We start from the raw sequence: 19,567 nt of genomic DNA on the forward strand, positions 1-19,567 counted from the left end.
TTTAGCCATCGGGCTTTCTTGCGCAAGAAATCAACTTGCTGTCTACACTGGCCCTCTTGTACAAGAATACTTGTGCAAGAGGGCTTATCCGTGAGGGGGAGCGTCAGAGTATTTGTGCAAGAACCACTGATTTTGTACAGTACAAAGTCAGTGTTCTTGCGCAAATACTCACGGCCAGTGTAGACAGGCGGCAAGATTTTTTGCAAAAGCAACTGCTTTTGCGCAAAATCTTGCCAGTCTAGACACAGCCCTAGGGAAAAGACCTACACAGCAAACAGCATAGAGCTCAGTTTATCTGCCTCATAAATGTAAAGTGTTCATTCCTGTTTCCAGGGAATCTCGGTATTTCAGTATCCTGCTGTAGGACAACTTAAATAACAAGCATGTACTGCATATTAGACATTGGAGTTGGGATTCAGCCTCCTATTCCCACAATGGAGGTGGACAGTGTACAACAGGACATCAATGCAGTGTATGCACTCACTTTTCTATGCATGCCCATGACCCCTAGATAAAAACAAGGCTGGTAATCTACATCTAATTTTAGACCTGACTGCCTAGAGTGCCCATTTTAATAAGTATCTCGCTCTTCAGTAAGGATGCTCTTGTCAAAAATGCTTCATTGGTGGTTTTGACAGCTCTTAATATGTGTAGTAGTAAGCTGTGTTGGCCCATGGGATAAGAATTTGCAAATCCCGAAAAAGAGCTTCAAGGAATAAGGACTCATGCAAAGGCTTCTAGTTATAGTACTCTAGAAATATCAACTCTTAATAATCTCTCCTCTTATACTGCAATTCAGATAAAACCACAGATGGCCTGTGTTTAAGAGCCTTTGAATGGGAAAGTGTATTCTAATCTTCTGACCTATGTAATACAAATGATACTAAATATAAAAGTGAAATATTGCTAATATACCTTAGTGGCTTTAAGGCTTGTTTCCTTCTTAACGTGTATTCATAATTTCATAACTGCCCCACAAATAACTTATTGGTAGCTGTCCATCAGTTTTATCAGTCTTTCCTGCTTGTTAACAGATCATACTGAAAACCACATTTAAATATGTTTGTTGCCAACAGAATTCTAGTGTGGCTTCCTTAACCAGGGAGGAGGCTCTGCTATCATCTCTCTAGTCTCCATAATCTAGAATGCAGTTTTATAATACAGGTTTAATATCGTTTTCGGATTCAAAGAAATCCTGTCCACACTGATCATGGAATCGATGCCAGAATTTTCTTTGCAGTTAAGTGTTTAAACACATTTCTGATCTTAGAGTCTTGGAGATCTTTTTCTTCATTGCCCTTCATTGCAGAGGCCCTCATCATTGGCTCTCTCTTTGCCACATTTTTTCCTGTTAGGAAAATGTCTGTTAAAAGCAATTTTTAAAAACTTTCTGGAAACATTATTATACCAGATGATTGAGGTAAGACTTGATTTGAAATGGACTGGTCTCTGTAAGCTAAGGAGAATAAATGTAAGGAATTACGAAAAGAGAAGCTTATGCTCAAGATGAACTGCCCAGAATACATCAGCTAGATATAAACCCAATTAAATAATTCACAGAACAACGTGTATATCCCTGCAAAATATACTAGTAGGCCAAGTTCTCTTCTGCCAAATAGGAATCTATAAAATAGCAATTTCAGGGAGTAGGGATTTCACTTCCAGTGGGGGATAGGGAGGGGTGCGTGTGTGTGGAGAGGTGAAATCATATATAAGCTTTAATTGGTGCCCTGTCAGTGATAGCCAGTATGCCATATTTTTAGAAAATCTAGACATTTTGGATGCTGACTGCTGTCCTTTTTTCTTTTTTGCATTATCCATTGTATGCTGTGGTCTTTCAGTGCTTTGTAATTATGTTCTTTGTCCCTTGTTGACAGAACATATTTGTCTTTAACCATTGCCTTGTGCAGCTGCAGCTAGTGTGTTAACTGGTATACTCTGGTTTATATTCTGTATGGAACTCGTTTTGCATTCTACAGGTAGTTATTCCTTTTGCAGTTATTCCTCCTTATGCAGTGTGCTTTGTTTCCTGCAGATATTGCAATAGCTACATGGACCTGCCTTGTGGCCTTCATTGTTGAACACCTACAATCTGATGATTTTTGTTCACTACAGTCCCCATTATCTAATCTCCACTAGCTGCATGAACTTTATCCTATTAGCCTGATCTGCTCCTATCATTTCAGATTTATTTGCTGTGTTCCATAGTATTTGTTGCCTCTGCATGTTAATTTGACACCATCTGAAAATATATCACAACTCATGAAATTGTGCTATTTTCAATGCCATTTAAATACATGGTCAACCAGAAGGAGCATAACAGTAAACTAGTTTGCATCTCTCCGTTCTTGACATTTTTCTTTTACCAATAGTCTCAATTTCTTATCTCTAAGCCACTTTGCAGTCCCGTTTTACTTGCTCTTTTCTAATTACAATATATCACAGCTATCAACCTTGGAGTTTCTTGATTCTAATACTAGCAGCTTTGGAGCTAAAGGCTCAAAAGAGTGAGTTTACAAAGGAAGTAAGTTTCTATTTTTGGCAGTGCATATCCTCAAGCATTCACACACTAGTTCTTAGAACATAAGAATGGCCATACTGGGTCAGACCAAAGGTCCTTCTAGCCCAGTATCCTGTCTGACGACAGTGGCCAATGCCAGATGCCCCAGAGGGAGGGATCACAACAGGTAACCCTCACTTGATCCCTCCCCTATCACCCGCCTCCAGAGAAACAGAGAAACATCCCTACCCATCCTGGCTAATAGCCATTGATGGACCTAACCTCCATGAATCTATCAAGTTCTTTTTTTGAACCCTGTTAAAGTTCTAGCCTTCACCACATCCTCTGGCAAGGGGTTCCACTGGTTGACTGTGCGCTGAGTGAAGAAAAATGTCCTTCTATTTGTTTTAAACCTGCTGCCTATTGATTTCTTTTGGTGACCCCTAGTTCTTATATTGTGGGAATAAGTCAATAACTTTTCCTTATTCACTTTTTCCATACCAGTCATGATTTTACTTCTGTGCCTCACTGATCCTAACAAGGGCATGTGTAATGAGAGGTTGTTAGGACCCTGGAACAGAGGCTAACCAAGGAAGTACCCAGTGTGAGAGGAAATCATAGCCCCTTTTGTCCTTTTCTGTTTTAATTTAGTTTACTCTCTTTTAAGTTTAACTCTTCTGGAGTTCTGTTTTATTATTAGTTTTAAACAACTGCTAAAAAATCATCTGTACTACAGGAGCAACTGGAAATCGAGGGTGGAGGTAAACTGGAAATGAATCATAAATCAGATATGGAGATAACTTTTAAAGCCGCTTATAGATCTGTACTTGAATAGGGAAGGGGACATTATATAATAGCTGTTGCTTGGTCAGCATGCTATAATCGAATTCCTGTGGTGCCGTAGAAAGATGCTGGCTGTTAAATTTGTCAAATGCTTATTTTCAGTTGCAGAGCTTTCTTTTTGTTGTTGTTGTTGTTGTTTTTTGTTTTTCCCCTGCAGAATACCTAGTTCTCCTTCGAGTGGTGTCTCTGTGGGTGATCCACTGAGGTCTTGGTGCATCCTCGTGTCATTGATCGGAGATTTTTGCCTAGCAGTGCCTCCCACTCATGCACACTTGCCATCTCACGCTGTTGTTGTCTGTCAGGTGTGCGCGCAGTGCAAGCCTCCTTCTGTTTCTTTTCTACCATCCTCAGCTGAAGACGGAGTCACAGCAGTGCTCTCCTTTCTGACAGGAAATAAAGAAACAGCACAGTTGGTTCAGCAGTAGTGAAGTGTAGTCAGTGTATAAGAAGTTTCACCTATCTCTTCAGTTTAAAAAAACAGCCTGCCGCCACAGTTTTTCCTTTGGCTCTAAGAAATGTGATTTGTGTCGGGATTCAGTGCTGGTTTCGGATGGTCACGCATCCTGTATTAAATGCCTGGGTGAAAGTCACGTAGCATAAAAGTGCCCGCATTCTCTTACATGACTGCCAGAGCGAGGAAAGACTGCAAAATGCGGCTGAAGAATCTTCTCTGGCAGAAATCCCTCCAACCATCGGGGGATAAGTCCCAGGAGATACAGGTGCAACCGGCACCTCATGACAGGGCTAGCTTATCACTGCATAGAAGCTCGCAAGCATCATGAGCTTCCCCGGCATGATCACTGCCTGCTACGTCCCAAGCTGCCCATTCCCTGGCGTCGTCAACTTCTGGCACCGTGGAGAAGCACAAATTGACCTCAGCCAGGAGAACTGAGTTGGAACTGCAACGCTCTGCACCTACTGGTGCAGCTAATCCACCAGTGCCAACAAAACCAGACATGCCACCGGCACCCACAGGTATCCCAAGGCCAATTGAACAAGCCAGTCGCAGACATACTGAATTAAAGTGCATTCCAGCACCAGAACATAAGAAAGCAGCTAGCAACATGCACCATTTACAAAAAGCCCCACAGTCAGGCACACCACCTCCACCAGTGCAGGGAGTATGTTCACCATGCTCCCCAACTTTACCTCATGCTAGCCTGTACAGACAAACTGTGGATAAAACTTTTCACTCTCCTACACCACCGCAAACTGAACATGGCAGCAAGCAGGGGAGTAGATTCTCATCTGGTCACTCATCTCCAACAGGATCAGTGGCTTCATTGCACTCTACCCGAAACTATCCCTTTCAACAACCCCCACAACGTCCATGGCTTAACCAGTCATGGCTGTATCCACCACAACACCTTCAACCTCAGTGGCCTTTCTGGGAGCCATGGCATCCGTATTGTCCCCACTACTCCCGTCACCAATACACCAGCCTCTACGCCACATCCAAACTTATGTCCCCAGTTCCACCTTGGGACCTAAATCTCATTCTTGACACGCTCACCAGGCCACCCTTTGAACCACTAGCCATGGCCCCACCACAATACATATCCATGAAAGTCGCTTTCATAATGGCAATAACATCTGCAAGATGAGTGGGCAAAATTGTAGCCCTCATGGCTGACCCCACCGTACACTACCTTTACTAAGAATAAGGGTCACGCTCGGGCCTCATCCCAAGTTCCTCCCCAAAGTTATATTGGGCTTCCACCTAAATGAACCCATATACTTACCCACATATTTTTCTAAACCTTACATCTCTTTGAGAAAATCCAACTTGCACACACTAGATCTGAGATGAGCACTCGCATTCTACTTAGAACTGAAGAGACAAGAAAAGCAGACAGACTCTTCATGTTTTGGTCCATAAGGGAACAGCAGTCTCAGCGCAACGAATTTCCAAATGGATTGCAAGCTGCATATACATGGTCTACCAGCTTTGTGGAAAACAGCCACCACAGATTATAAGGGCGCACTCCACATGTGCGATGGCCACATCAACGGCTTTCCTACATAATGTGCCACTAGCGGACATTTGTAGAGCAGAGACGTAGTCTTCCCATCACACTTTCGCACAATGTTATGCCCTACAGGAAGGACCCATACCTACCTCCACTCTAGCAGATGTGGTCCTTGCTTCTTCACATACCCACCACCGTATGGCAGGTATTGCTACTTAGTCATCTGAGTAGAGCACCCACAGTGACACCACTCGAGGGAGATGAAGTAGTTACTCACCCTGTGCAGTAGAATTATAGAACACTAGAACTGGATGAGACCTCGAGAGGTCATCAAGTCCAGTCCCCTGCCCTCATGGCAGGACCCAGTACCACTAGACCATTCCTGATATGTCTGTCTAACCTGCTCTTAAATATCTCCAGAGATGGAGATTCCACAACCTCCCTAGGCAACTTATTCCTGTGTTTAACCACCCTGACAGTTAGAAAGATTTTCCTAATGTCCAACCTAAACCTCCCTTGCTGCAGTTTAAGCCCATTGCTTCTTGTTCTATCCTCAGAGGTTAAGGAGAACAATTTTTCTCCCTCCTCGTGACACCCTTTTAGATACCTGAAAATCGCTATCTTGTCCCCTCTCAGTCTTCTTTCCAAACTAAACAATCCCAATTCTTTCAGTCTTCCTTCATAGCTCATGTTCTTTAGACCTTTGATCATTTTTGTTGCTCTTCTCTGGACCTTCTCCAATTTCTCCACATCTTTCTTGAAATGTGGTGCCCAAAACTGGACACAGTATTCCAACTGAGGCCTCATCAGTGCAGAGTAGAGCGGAAGAATGACTTCTCGTGTCTTGCTCACAACACTCCTGTTAATGCAGCCCAGAATCATGTTTGCTTTTTTTGCAACAGCATCACACTGTTGACTCATATTTAGCTTGTGATCCACTCTGACCCCTAGATCCCTTTCTGCAGGACTCCTTCCTAGACAGTCTTTTCCCATTCTGTATCTGAGAGACTGATTGTTCCTTCCTAAGTGGAGTATTTTGCATTTGTCCTTATTAAACTTCATCCTATTTACCTCAGATCATTTCTCCAGTTTGTCCAGATCATTTTGAATTATGATGCTATCCTCAAAAGCAGTCGCAACCCTTCTCAGCTTTGTATCATCTGCAAACTTAATAAGCTTACTTTCGTTGATGAAGACACTGTACAGAACCGGTCCCAAAACAAACCCCACTTGTTCTGCCCTTCCAGCAGGATTGTGAACCATTTATAACTACTCTCTGAGAACAGTTATCCAGCCAGTTATGCACCCACCTTATAGTAGCCCCATTTAAGTTGTATTTGCCTAGTTTATTGATAAGAATATCATGCGAGACCATATCAAATGTCTTACTAAAGTCTAGGTATGCCATGTCCACCGCTTCTCCCCTATCCACAAGACTCGTTATCCTATCAAAGAAAACTATCAGATTAGTTTGACATGATTTGTTCTTTACAAATCCATGCTGGCTGTTCCCTATTACCTTATTATCTTCCAGGTATTTGCAGATGAATTCCTTAATTACTTGCTCCATTATCTTTCCTGGCACAGAACTTAAACTGACTGGTCTGTAGTTTCCTGGATTGTTCTTATTTCCCTTTTTATAGATGGGCACTATATTTGCCCTTTTCCAGTCTTCTGGAATCTCTCCCGACTTCCATGATTTTTCAAAGATGATAGTTTAAGGCTCAGATACCGCCTCTATCAGCTCCTTGAGTATTCTAGGATGCATTTCATCAGGCCCAGGTGACTTGCAGACATCTCACTTTTTAAAGTGATTTTTAACTAGTTCTTTTTTTATTTTATCTTTTAAACCTATCCCCTTCCTGCTAGCGTTCACTATATTAGGCATTCCTTCATCATCATAATTCTTGGTGAAGACCAAAACAAATGGTATTTTGAGATATGTGTCCCTGTGGGTGCTCCACTACTGTCCTTTCTTTCCCTCTACTTGGAGTCCTTTATCGGATTTCAGGTAGAAAAGGAACAGAGGGAGCCCGCACTGCACACGGACCTAACAGACAACAGCAGCGCAAGATGGCAAGTGCGCAGGTGCGGTGTGGGAGGCACTGTTTGGCAAAAATCTCTGATCACTGGCGTGAGGCTGCACTGAGACCTGAGTGGGACACATCTCTGAGAACCATTGTTACCGCACAGGGGTGAGTAACTTCTTCTTCATTAGCCGTTAATATTATACGCAGTGTTACCTGCGTCTCTTTAGTTTAGCTAGTGTGTGGATTATTGCTAGGTCTGCATAGGTCACTGGAAAAATTAACTTCCAGTCCTATATATTCGCACTAAACTACTTCTAAAAATGAATCAAATTAGGCCCAAATATATTTGAGTCATCGGTGGACAGAAATACATTGTCATCCATGTGTCGAAAGCTTATGTAAAGAGACACTGTTGTGAATCTTTTTAAAAAGAGTAATTTTAAAATATTCCTGTATTTGGTAGAGCATCTTGTAAATGTTTTCTTCCCTGCATTCATCTCAAAAACTAAAGAAAAACAAAAAAACATACATACAGATCCATCTCTGTAAAGACGTCAGTGGTTCAGCAAGTTAGTAAAACTAACAATAAAAAACAAAAGTGAAGTAGGAATACTTTCTTAAACAAGCCACCTACACTGCTTGAGTTCTTCCTCCTTAGCGCTGGCAATATCCTATCATTCCTTCTTTATGTGGAGAGTATTGAAAACATGCACCATGAGATGTTGGCTTTGTTTCATTCATGTCTCCAAGAAGGTGATTTGTCGCCACAGTTTTGCTCTTTCTTTGAAAATACTCAACTAGCTTTACCTGAGCACATGAGGTTAATGTATGGGAGACATGCTAGCTCTCTATCTAATGACACTTGGATAATTGGCTGCCACATGAAATCATTCTATAAGGTGTTTACAGCATTACAGCCTTCATTGGCATGTAAATGCACATAGGGTACAGGGATCAGCTGAGGTGGCATTTCAAAAGGGCAGTGCGGCGCTGCAGCTTTGAAACGCAATGCAGCACTGCCCGTTGAAGTACCCCTTCTTCTCCCCCCCCCCCCCCGTTGCTGCCTTTATCTGATAGGCAGCAAGGGGGGGAATCGACTAGTCAACTAGTCTTTAATATCCTTACTGTGAGGGGAACCAGTTTAAAAACCAGCTCCCCTCGTGGACCATCTGCCTGTCACCCCATGCTGCTGCGTCTGATAAAAAGAGGCAGTAGCACGGGGTGACAGCAGACCCTGTCCGGGGTGGAGGGGTCTGCGCTCCTGGACCCAGCATGACCCAGAACTGAGCTGGGCTGCTTGCTAGCCTGCCTCCTAATACACTTTAAATGCAGAGGTAGGTCCCTGACCCATCGCAAGCCAGCACTGAGCCAGGTTGCTGGCCATCCTGATAAAAAATGTACTTGTGGGGGAGAGAGGGGGAATGTGTGTGTCTATAGCATTAACCTACAAGCTTTTGCTTATCGGTTAATCAACTACACTATTACATCCCTACTCAAAACATGAAACTTACTGACTACAGTGTATGTGTAGTCAGCTATATAGTGAACTATTTTATTTAATCTTTTTAATGACAAATACATGAAACATACATTTACAGAAAGGATTGTCAATAACAAACTCCTTTTCTGGATTGTTGTTTTTTCTTTGCTATAAATGGAAGAAATTAATCTTGAGGGCTGCATTTAATAATAGAAGGCAGAAGAATTCAGACAGAACTGACTTATGTAGTGCCATAAAATGATACGAATGGCCATACTGGGTCAGGCCAGTGGTCCATCTAACCCCAGTATCCTGTCTTCTAACAGTGGTTAGTCCAGGTGCTTCAGAGAGAATGAACAAAACAGGTGGTCACAGAGATCCATCCCCTGTCATCCACTCCCAGCTTCTGGCAGTTAAGAGGCCAGGGACACCTAGAGCATTGGGTTGCCTCCCTGACCATGAACTTTTCCAATTCTTTTTGAACCCTGTTGTGTTTTGGCCTTCACAACATCCTCTGGCAATGAGTTCCACAGGTGCTTTATGTGAAGTTGTGATAAACTTGCTACCGTTTCATTGGGTGATTCCTGGTTCACGTGTTGTAAAGAAGTAAATAATACTTGCAAGTTCACGTTTTCCACATCATTTGTCATTTTATAGACCTCTGATCATATCTCCCTTAATCATTTCTTTTCCAAGCTAAAAAGTCCCAGTCTTTTTAATTTTATATGAAAATAATCCCATACTCCTTCTCATTTCTGTTGATCTTCTGTGTAACTTCTCCAATTCTAAGACATCGAGATGACTAGAACTATATGCATGATTCAAGGTGAGGGTAGACTGTGGATTTATATCAGGAGTGGGCAAGATACAGCCCGCGAGCCAGATCTGACCCACCAAGCATTTTGATCCGGCTTGCGCCCACCCTTGCATCAGAGAGCAGCACCAATCCATGCGGCTAGCTTCCTCCTGTGGCGCTCTGTGGTGCGGGGAAAGAGAGGCTTCAATGCACTCCTCCCACCCCCAGCAAAAATCTCTCAACTCTTACTGACTGGAAACCAGTTTCCAGCCAATAGGAGCTTTGAGATTTTGCTGGGGGCAGGGACAGGGTGGAAAGCCTCTCCCTTCCAGCAGTGCTGAGAGCCACATTCATAGCCAGCCAGCAGTCTGGGGCTGCTGCGAGAGTGGGGGGGGAACCCTGCTTGAGTGTGCTGCTGACCGGGAGTTGCTTAGGTAAGCACCTCCTGGCCAGAGCCTGCCTCTGGCACCCCACCCCTCCCATCTCCAACTCCCTCCCAGATCCTGAACCCCCTCCTAAATTTTTCCCCAGGTCAGAATCCTCTCCTGTACCCATATTGCCTCCTGGATCCTGAACCCCAATCCCCTGCTCCAGGTCACAACCCAAATCCTTTGTATCCACCTCCCTCCTGCCCCAGGTCACAACTCCCCCTCTCCAGACCCTGCTTCCCTCCTATATCCCTCCCCCAGGCTGGAATCCTCTCCTGCACCCATACCCCCATCAGACCCTGCACCCCAAACTCCTGCCCCAGGTCACAACCAGTGTTCCCTCTAATTTTTTCCATTCATGTGTGGAATAAATGTTATGCGTACTGAGGCATGTGCAGATGTGCACTGCCAGTAGAAACACCTGCTGCCGGCTGTTGTCAGCGGTGGGCGTTCTGCTAATCGGGTGGATGGCATTTTAAAATCTCCTGGGTGGCTGCCCAAGCACTCACTTTAGAGAGAACACTGATCACAACTCCCTCCTTCACCCAAACTCCTGCTCCTGCACCCCAGTCCTCTACCCTGAGCTTCCCTTCTTCACCCAGCCTCCATCCCACACCCCACAGCCCCTCCACAGAAAAGTGCACTCCTTGACCACTTACCAAAGTTTTGGAGTGGCCCCCATCAAAAATTATTGCCCACCCCTGATTTATATAGTTGCATTATGGTATTTTTTCTATTCTCTATCTCATGGTGTTTTCAGGACCCATAGGTTAAAGGCACATCAGAGTGGAAATTTCTTTGTTGAGCTGTCACTAGATGGCACTCTATACATTGAGATCTGTAGGGCTTTGTTTACATGTGTCCACATTACTGTACTTTAAAAATGGAAATAGAATAGACAGGAGTTTTAGATTGGTTACTTTCTCTTACAAGCTTCTAATAGAAGAGATGTCTAATACAGTTACTGAGCAGGTCTATTCTAAACTTTTAAAAACAAGGGGATGAGTGAACTAAAGAACATTCAGGTTCTAAAGAAGTAATGTAGTTGAAGCAACTCAATCTGAGTGGAAAAAGTCAAAGAAAAGTATATTTTCACTAAATAAAAATCTTCAATTTGTGGCTGACTTATCTTTTTATTTCGCCTTTAGGAAAGATTTGAAGCACTTTTCACGATATATGATAACCAAGTTACATTCCAGTTGTTCAAAAGCTTTAGAAGAGTCAGGATAAATTTCAGCAACCCAGAGGCAGCAGCAAGAGCACGGATAGAATTGCACGAGACAGACATTAGTGGGAAAAAGCTGAAGCTCTATTTTGCACAGGTATGATGCAATATATAGATGCTCTAAATGTACCCTTATCTCCTCTCCATTCTGTATGTATTTATGGGCTCTCTTCCTGACAGGATTCTGACCACACACACATGCATCCTTTCTCCACTTCAGTGAATCTACACACTAGGGACTCTTTTTCCACATGCAGATTATGCAGCTCTGTAATTGGCCATAAGGGTCACTCTTGAGTGACAAAGCTCTTCCCTGGTCCACAAGCTAAATGCACTCCTTTTCTTAAGTGCAATCCAGAATCGCCTCTCCAAAGATACTGGGTCCGTGTACAGATTTGGTTGGATTACTGCCTCAACATGTGTTCTATATGGTACCAAGGTCACTGCCAGCATCTAACAAAATAAATAACTAGAAACAGTTGGAAGAAATTGGGGGTGAGGGGCAGGAAATATTTGGTCACAAAATTTTTACTAATGCTATGAGGAATGAGAGGAATCTTCATACGGAATAGTTTTTTCCGAGGAAATGTTACAAATTTTGTTGCTTGTGATGTTTAAAGTGAGGCTGAATAAAACACTAGAATAGTGTTGTGAAGAGCAGTCCTATATTGGAAGAGAGCAATACCTCTTCCTTCTATCCCTACTAGATCCTCTCTAGTCTAACTTCTGTGATTCTGTTTGGGTGGTGGTGTTTCTGCAGGTCCAGGTGTCCAGTGAAGTAGGAGATAAGTCCTACCTCCTTCCCCCAGAGCCTGTCAAACAGTTCCTGATATCGCCTCCTGCATCTCCACCAGTTGGGTGGAAGCAGAGTGAAGATGCAACTCCTGGAATAAACTATGACTTACTCTGTGCTGTTTCCAAATTGGGTCCAGGTAAAAATGTTCTCTTGCTTTTGTTGCTGGTCAGTTTTAGAAATGCCTGCTCAGTAGCTTTCTTCACCTCTCTAGGAAAAAAGTGGAGTGTGGACACAGATCTCCTGGTTACTCCTGCCTGGCTACTTGTAGGGACAAAATGGTTCAATGCTTTTTCTGCCAATTTCTTAATTGATTGAGGGAGCATCAGTGCTGAGCAATGTGCTGGATTGGATGCTCTTCAGCTAGAGATACATATTGACTTAATTTTGCCACTGAAATCTCATTGTATACTTAGTTGAATGAGAAGAGCAATTTAGTAAGTTAGTTATCTACTGTAGCTGTTTTCTAGGGTGCCAGTCGGTGCCATATTTAGACATGGCCACCATGAAATTTAACTGTCAAGCCTTTTAATTGACCTTTCTGGGAATTTTGCTGTTTCTTTTCCCTGACAACAGAAACTCCAGTTATGTGCTTTGCTATTGACTTGAAGTGTAACTTCAGTCAAAAATCCTTTTCCCTTCCGCTATCTCCATTTGTTCATTTGTAATATGCATAATGTAATAACATGACTTACTTTGGGGAGTGGAGAAAATGAACCTTAATGTTTGCAAAGCCCTTTTTAGATCCTCTGATGAAAGGTGTGGTAGAACTGCATACTGTAAATGATACTGCTTCAGTTTTGTATGCCCATTAAGAAATAGCTATAAACCCTTTAATGTTGCATGTAAATTTGTTTCCATTTTTCCCTCCAAAATGTCGCTAAGTATTTAGTATGCAGAGAGCACAATTTACTAAATATGGTGGCAGTGTAATTTCAGAACACATAAGCAGCACCAGTCAAATCATGAATGAAAATGGACTAAACTAAAGATAAAAAGGAATTAATAGCCTCTTTAGATTTTTGTCAGAGGGGTAACCGTGTTAGTCTGTGTCTGCAAAACCAAGGAGTCTTGTGGCACCTTAAAGTCTAACAGATTTATTTGGGCATGAGCTTTCATGGGTCTTTGCCCACAAAAGCTTGTGCCCAAATAAATCTGTTAGTCTTTAAGGTGCCACTGGACTCCTTGGGTTTTTGTTTTTTTTTAATTTTAGTACATCATTTACTGTGAATAATAATGGAAACATGTTTTGAAATAAAGTCACTGAATTCTTTTTATTTCTTGTAGTATGCTTTTACAGGTTGATTACTTTGACTTTAATTGTCAAACTTCTTAACTTGCTTTTTCTTTGTGTTGTGCTCTATAGGAGAGAAATACGAGCTTCATGCGGGAACGGAGTCTACTCCTAGCGTAGTTGTTCACATTTGTGAAAGTGAAACAGAGGAGGAGGATGAAATTAAAAATCCCAAACAGAAAATTCTACAGACGAGGCGCCCAGAGCCTCCTTCGACAATACTAAATGAATCTAAACCATTTGATTGTGCACTGGAAATAGGGGGTACCATGCACTGTTAAGTCTTGTGACACTATAAACTATCTATTTGGGGATATTAAATTAATACATGTATTGATATCGTCTTTGCTGCATTATATATGGTAGCAGGAGACCTTGTAATTGTCTCTCATGTTCAAGTTCTTAGGTGCCAATATTCTAAACAGCACTTGAATTTTTAAGCACTAACACCCCACACCTGAAATATAGCAAATCCACCAGATTGAAAATAATGGCAAAACAGGAGAGGTTATTTATTTGAAGATATGTTACATTTTCTTAATATTGTAAAGCGTGATGTACCAAATGCTAAAACAGTATCTTATTGATACCATCTACAATATTGGTTACAAAAATAGTTTATTATATAAGGGTCAAATATGGTATTTTTTTTGTACTGGTACGAAAGCTTGTAATATTTTAAATATAAGTGTAATACAGTATGCACTAAAATTCCGCCACAAATTGGCCCATTTGTGAAAGTGTTCCAGTTAGTTTTCTCAGAAATGCCAAATGCTTTTTATTTTAAAGGTACCTTTATGATTTGACATGAGGCACAAATACATGTGCTGAATTAAATAAGTTGTAGTTGACAGAACTGCAATTAGAAAAAACAAAGAGGGGAAACCATAGAGCACTTGGAGGCAGATGGAGTTTGCCCCCAAAAGCTCTTATACTGCTGTTGGGTGGTGGTCTTACACTGATAAGTACAATTGTTCGCTTTGACAATTGATTAAAATAAAACGGATTTATAGTATGTTGAGTGAAACATGGTTTCAGCTATAGAATGTTAAGCCTCCAGCCCTCTCGGACAATACTGTAATGTTCCTCTGTACCAGAAAGTCTGATTGTGATGTTAGGGGATGAGAGGTCCAGGGTTAGTTTTTAACTTTTGCTCCTAAACTTTTACAGTTTGCTTCCTTTTTTTAAAGACAGTATGTTGCTAGGATGGTTAAATCCGTCTCCACTCTGTTCTTATTAAGGTTGCACTCTTGCGTAGTATTCTGATTAAAAACATGGTATTTTTCATGGCACCCTGTATGTTTTGATGGCACATCTGCAACTTTTGAAATAGGAAGCACCTTTTGAAACATACATCTATGGTTTTGTGAAGTTCTGTGTTAAGTGTTTTAGAAGGAGGAAATATGCCTCAGTATAGTGGCACATGCTCCTATGGTTTTATGCTATTTTATAAGCAACCTTTTTTAGCCTACACAGATTTTTTTCTATAAAAATAGTTTAAAAATTCTTTGGGAACAAACTAGGCTGTTTAGATTCATATTTGATTCTGTACATAAATCTCTCTGATATTGGCCTTTACCCACATCATGATACTGTTTTTTTAAATTATGTATAAAGTGTTTATTGAATTCTCAAAACATTTGACTTGATTGACAGCAAGAGAATGCATTAATGGAAATAACTTCAAACAGGCATGGTAGACCTCAATATTGTGTGAACTATTAATTCTTTCCTGCCATCAACTTAAAGTTGCAAAATGGGATCCTGCAGGCAGGTCCTCATTTTGGAGACAGGAATGGTATGCCTATAAAGGGGAGAAACAAGAATAATCTTTCCTTTTATGTGTTTTGTGTGTATTAGCACGACATTAATGTAACTCTTTATTATAATATAAGAACTAGGGGGGGTCACCAAGTGAAATTAATAGGTATCAGGTTTAAAACAAAACCAAGTTTTTCTTCATGCAGCGCACAGTCAACCTGTGGAACTCCTTGCCAGAGGATGTTGTGAAGACCAGGACTTAAACAGGATTCAAAAAAGAACTAGATAAATTCATGGAGGTTAGGTCCACCAATGGCTATTCACCAGGATGGGTAGGAATAGTGTCCCTAATCTCTGTTTATCAGAGGCTGGAAATGGATGATAGGAGAAGGATCACGCGATGATTACCTGTTCTGTTCACTTCCTCTGAGGCATCTGGCATTGGCCACTGTCGTCAGACAGGATACTGAGCTAGATGGACCTTTGGTCTGACCCAGTATGGCATTCTTGTATTCTTATCAAGCCATTCAAAGTCTAGATTCTCTTTTTCTCTATTCCCCACTTCCAGTTGCAAACCTGTGTTATCAGGAGGGGCTTGTGCATTTTAAAATACCAGAATCAGTTTGGAATTTTCTGTAATGTTATGTTTTTGTTGGTTGTTTATTTACCCCCTAGCAAATATTGTTGTGAAGTGGAAGGAATTCCGTCTTATAAGGCAAATCATCAGGTCAGTAATGCTATTGTGAAGTTGCTTGTGTGCAATGTATGACTTGCATTCCAGCATAAAAGGTCCATGGTGTACAAAAAGACATGGAATAAAAATAATATAGTGCCATTCACTGTTTTGCATGAATTGTATCAAACTTGGCCCTACATGGAATATGTAATTTGTCATTTTTGGAAGCTAGGGATCATAGCAAATCTGTAAGCTTTCAAATTGAATGACTTGTCAGTGTCTAGGGTATGGGTGGGGAACCTAAGGCCTGGGGGCTCGATGCAGCCCCTGGCTTCCTGAATCTGGCTCCCAAGGGTCGTGCCCCCTCCCCCCAGCATTGGGGAGCCCACACTAGTGCTCCACTCCCTCCCCTCTATCTCACCATAGGGCTGCAGTACACAAAGTGTACTAGGTTGGGGCCCCCCGGGCTCTGGTGTGAGGCAAATGTGGAGAGTGTCCTTGTCAGTTGACTATTGGCTTACTCTAGACTGACTGCTTAGCTGCAGAGATAACACTGTCTCTCCGAATGAACCGTGGTTGGAGAACACCAGGTAGATGAGAGACTCAGCACAGCTTGGTTGAGGACAGTGGAGCTATGGCATTAGCTGAGCATCTGGACCATCTACTGAATGATCAGATTGTAAATGTAAGGAGTTTTCCAAACTATTACAAAAACAATACTAGAAAGCACTGAAGCTAATTGCTGGTGCTGCAGTGCTGTGCGAAAGGTTCACTGAAGAGCTGAGAAGAGCTGTAGTTTTTCCCAGTTTGGATCATTCATATGTCCCCTGGCTCAGATAATAGTAACTATTGCAACCTGTGTAAATCATTTAACGAATGAAGGCTCTTTCTCACTCCCTCAAGGGACTCCATTTGTGAATACTCTTTGGAATTAAAACAGACCGCATATGATTTGTAAGAGGCAATGCAAAAGGAATAGACAGACAGTATTTACTAACCTGTTCTCCCATTTGCATTGGACTGAGGCTACACAATTAGCAAGCTCACCCAAAATGGTGCTTTTTTTAAATCATCTAACCACAAGGTAGGAAGTATGAGTCCATATGAGGTTTCACAGTGTCCATCTGTCCTCTGCCTTGGTATTTATGGTTTTCTTCTTCATTGTTTCTGAGCATCTTACACTCAGTAATGGATGTTATCCCTCTAACACCCCTGGTGAGGTAGGAAAGTAACATTATTCCCATTTTACGGATGGAAGAGCTGAGGCACAGGGAAGATTGAGTAAACAATGTCAGTTTCCCCTTTATCCAATAGAAGTTTTCATTTCACCTTCCCGGTCTTTCCTTCAGCCCATATTTTGCTTTATTTAATCACTAAAATGGGTTTCACTTTCTCACCACTCAGTTCCCTGGCAGCAGCAGTTCATTTTACATGTGCTGAATTCTTTTCTCAGATTGGGAACGGAACAACTCAAATACATATTCACACACAAGAAAATTGCAATGGTTTAAGTGTGGAAACTTGTATATCAGAGCACTTTTGTGTGTCTAAAAACAAGGTTTTTGTGACTGTTTATGTATTCTGCCGGCCAGTTGTCATCACAAAGTCTACTTGCATGACTTCTAATATGTGCATCCTTTTACAAAGAAACTCACTATATCCTGTCTAACTCCTGGACTTCGTAATGTCTTCTGTGTAATGGACATTTTTATGGGAGGGTTCTGTGTCTGTCACTGTTTAAAATGTTGACTTTGAACAGATCTAGACTTCAAAGAGATTGGATCTATTAATTTTTATGAATCAACTACTTTTAAGACCTAAAAATTACACAAAGGATTAATTTGAGAAGCAAGAAGAATACACCAGTTTAGAACAGTTGATCTTTGTTGTCCTACTTCATTCTCTTGCTGCTGCTTTGTGTGAAGTGCTATAGTTCCAGGAAGTATTGAAGTAAATTCCAGCTGTTGATCATATGAACTTTGTTCTCTAGACATATGTTTTTCTTGCACTCGTGATTTCTGTACTGGTTGGTCTTTGCCTAAATCTTCCATCACTTTCATGTCAGTGTGTGACCATTTAATTCAATAACATTCTTCATGAATTGAAAGTACGGTCAACTTTTCCTAGATGCAGTTTTTGCCTCGTGTGTCCTATATTTTAGGTGTACGTTGCCATTTTTGTCCACATGTTGATGAGTGGTGTGTCTGTGTTCTCAAAACAAACTACAATAAGATGCACTCCGTATTGTATTTGATGTGACAATCCAAGCTGTGGTCCACATACACTGGCTAAATATGACCATGCTATGTTGCTCTGACAACGAAGTCTACAATGTTCTGTAAAGATGGCAAAGCAGAATGTGTGGTTTGGGGTTTTTTGAAACGTTTGTGATTCCTAGTAAGTTTTTTGTTTTTCAAAACTAAGAAATAAAATTCGTTTATTTTTGTTTTTTAAACTCACTGAAGGAGACTTCTTTCTACCGTGTGCCTGTGTGATGTCGACATTCCCCATGCCATACTACCCTGGGGTTGATGTTACTGTTTCAGTATTGTGGTTCCAAATAGGTGCCTCTCCTGGACTGTTCAAATGGGAATGGCTGACCTCTGCTTTAGCTGTTGAGAGAGGAAGGACAGTCCAGTGGTTCGTGCACTAAGTTATAATGTGAAAGACCTGGGTTGATGTCCCTGAATGGTCATGCATGACCGTGAGCATGGCACTTAGCCTTCCATAGACTTGTCTGTAAAAGAGGGATCAGAGCACCTCACAGGGATGTCGAGGATAAATCCATTCAAACTCACATGGGGCTCAGATGCTACGTTACGTGGGCCATATAAATATGATACAGTACTGCCCTTTAGATTTGGAATGGTGTGTGGAGACAGTCAACTTTTAATATATGGGAGAGGCACCTAGAAGTTGGATAGATGCCCTTTAATGTCTCAAATAAACATGCACGGATCTCGCTGTTAGAGAGAACAGCTCTCAGATTGCAGGGGACAGAGAGGTTATTAACTGAGCAGCTGAGTTAAAGTGGCAAAGGGGATTGGGTCTGATTGTCTCTGGCACAGGCGCGTGCTGAGGGAGTGGGATGATGGTGTCATGTAGGAAGGTGTGTCGATAGGAGAGATGCCAGTGGGCTTTCCTCTGGTCTTTGTGCTAGCCCATGCCCTTTAGCCAAAGCATGTAACATCAGAACTGGGGTGGGTGGGTGCCGGGTGCCATCCCTCATTTGGTGCATGTGAGATACTCCAAGGAGAACGGAGAACTGGGAGTTATTGTCTTTGTTCTTAAGGGGGATGGAAACTGTTGTCTTATGAGGTCTGTGAGGAGGGAGATATTGGATGGGAAATGTCCTATTTTTTAACCCTAGGAGGAAAAGATTGTGAGGGGCTGGTGAAAATTCTAGGCAGAAGCAGCTTGTGTGAAGTAGCCCGCCATGCACTCAAAGCCAGTGCACCAGGGTCTACACATTGGCTGCTGAGTTAGAATTAAAATGTTGGTTTTGATCCATAAATCTCTAAATGCCTTCAAGCTGCCTGTTTGCAAAATTGCCCCTCTCCCAGGGCTGTACTCTCTCTCCCCCTATCCCAGGCTTCTGAGCCCCAACTGTGACGTCTTGCAGCTTGAGCCATTCTTTTAGGGTGACAAATCTGAGAAACTGTTCCAGGTGGAGGTGCTTTTAAGGGAGGGTTTAGAACAATTTGATAAATGAAACATGGTTGGAAGACTGATACTGGGCTAGATGGACCATTGGCCTGACCACTACGTCCA

The 19,567-nt window shown here is 42.0% G+C and overlaps 1 protein-coding gene across 1 annotated transcript in view; it reads left to right on the forward strand.

The window, feature by feature from the left end:
• Positions 1-18,255, forward strand: part of RCAN3 (regulator of calcineurin 3) — a 33,379-nt gene extending 15,124 nt beyond the window's left edge. The window contains exons 3-5 of the mRNA XM_075908948.2: positions 11,196-11,369; positions 12,033-12,204; positions 13,432-18,255. Coding sequence (XP_075765063.1) covers positions 11,196-11,369; positions 12,033-12,204; positions 13,432-13,640 — 555 coding nt within the window. The 3' untranslated portion in view covers positions 13,641-18,255. The remainder of the gene's footprint in view (positions 1-11,195; positions 11,370-12,032; positions 12,205-13,431) is intronic.
• The last annotated feature ends 1,312 nt before the right edge of the window (positions 18,256-19,567 follow it).

The sequence above is a fragment of the Pelodiscus sinensis genome, chromosome 26 (assembly GCF_052426305.1).
Source record: "Pelodiscus sinensis isolate ZL-2025 chromosome 26, ASM5242630v1, whole genome shotgun sequence".
Taxonomy (NCBI): domain Eukaryota; kingdom Metazoa; phylum Chordata; order Testudines; family Trionychidae; genus Pelodiscus; species Pelodiscus sinensis.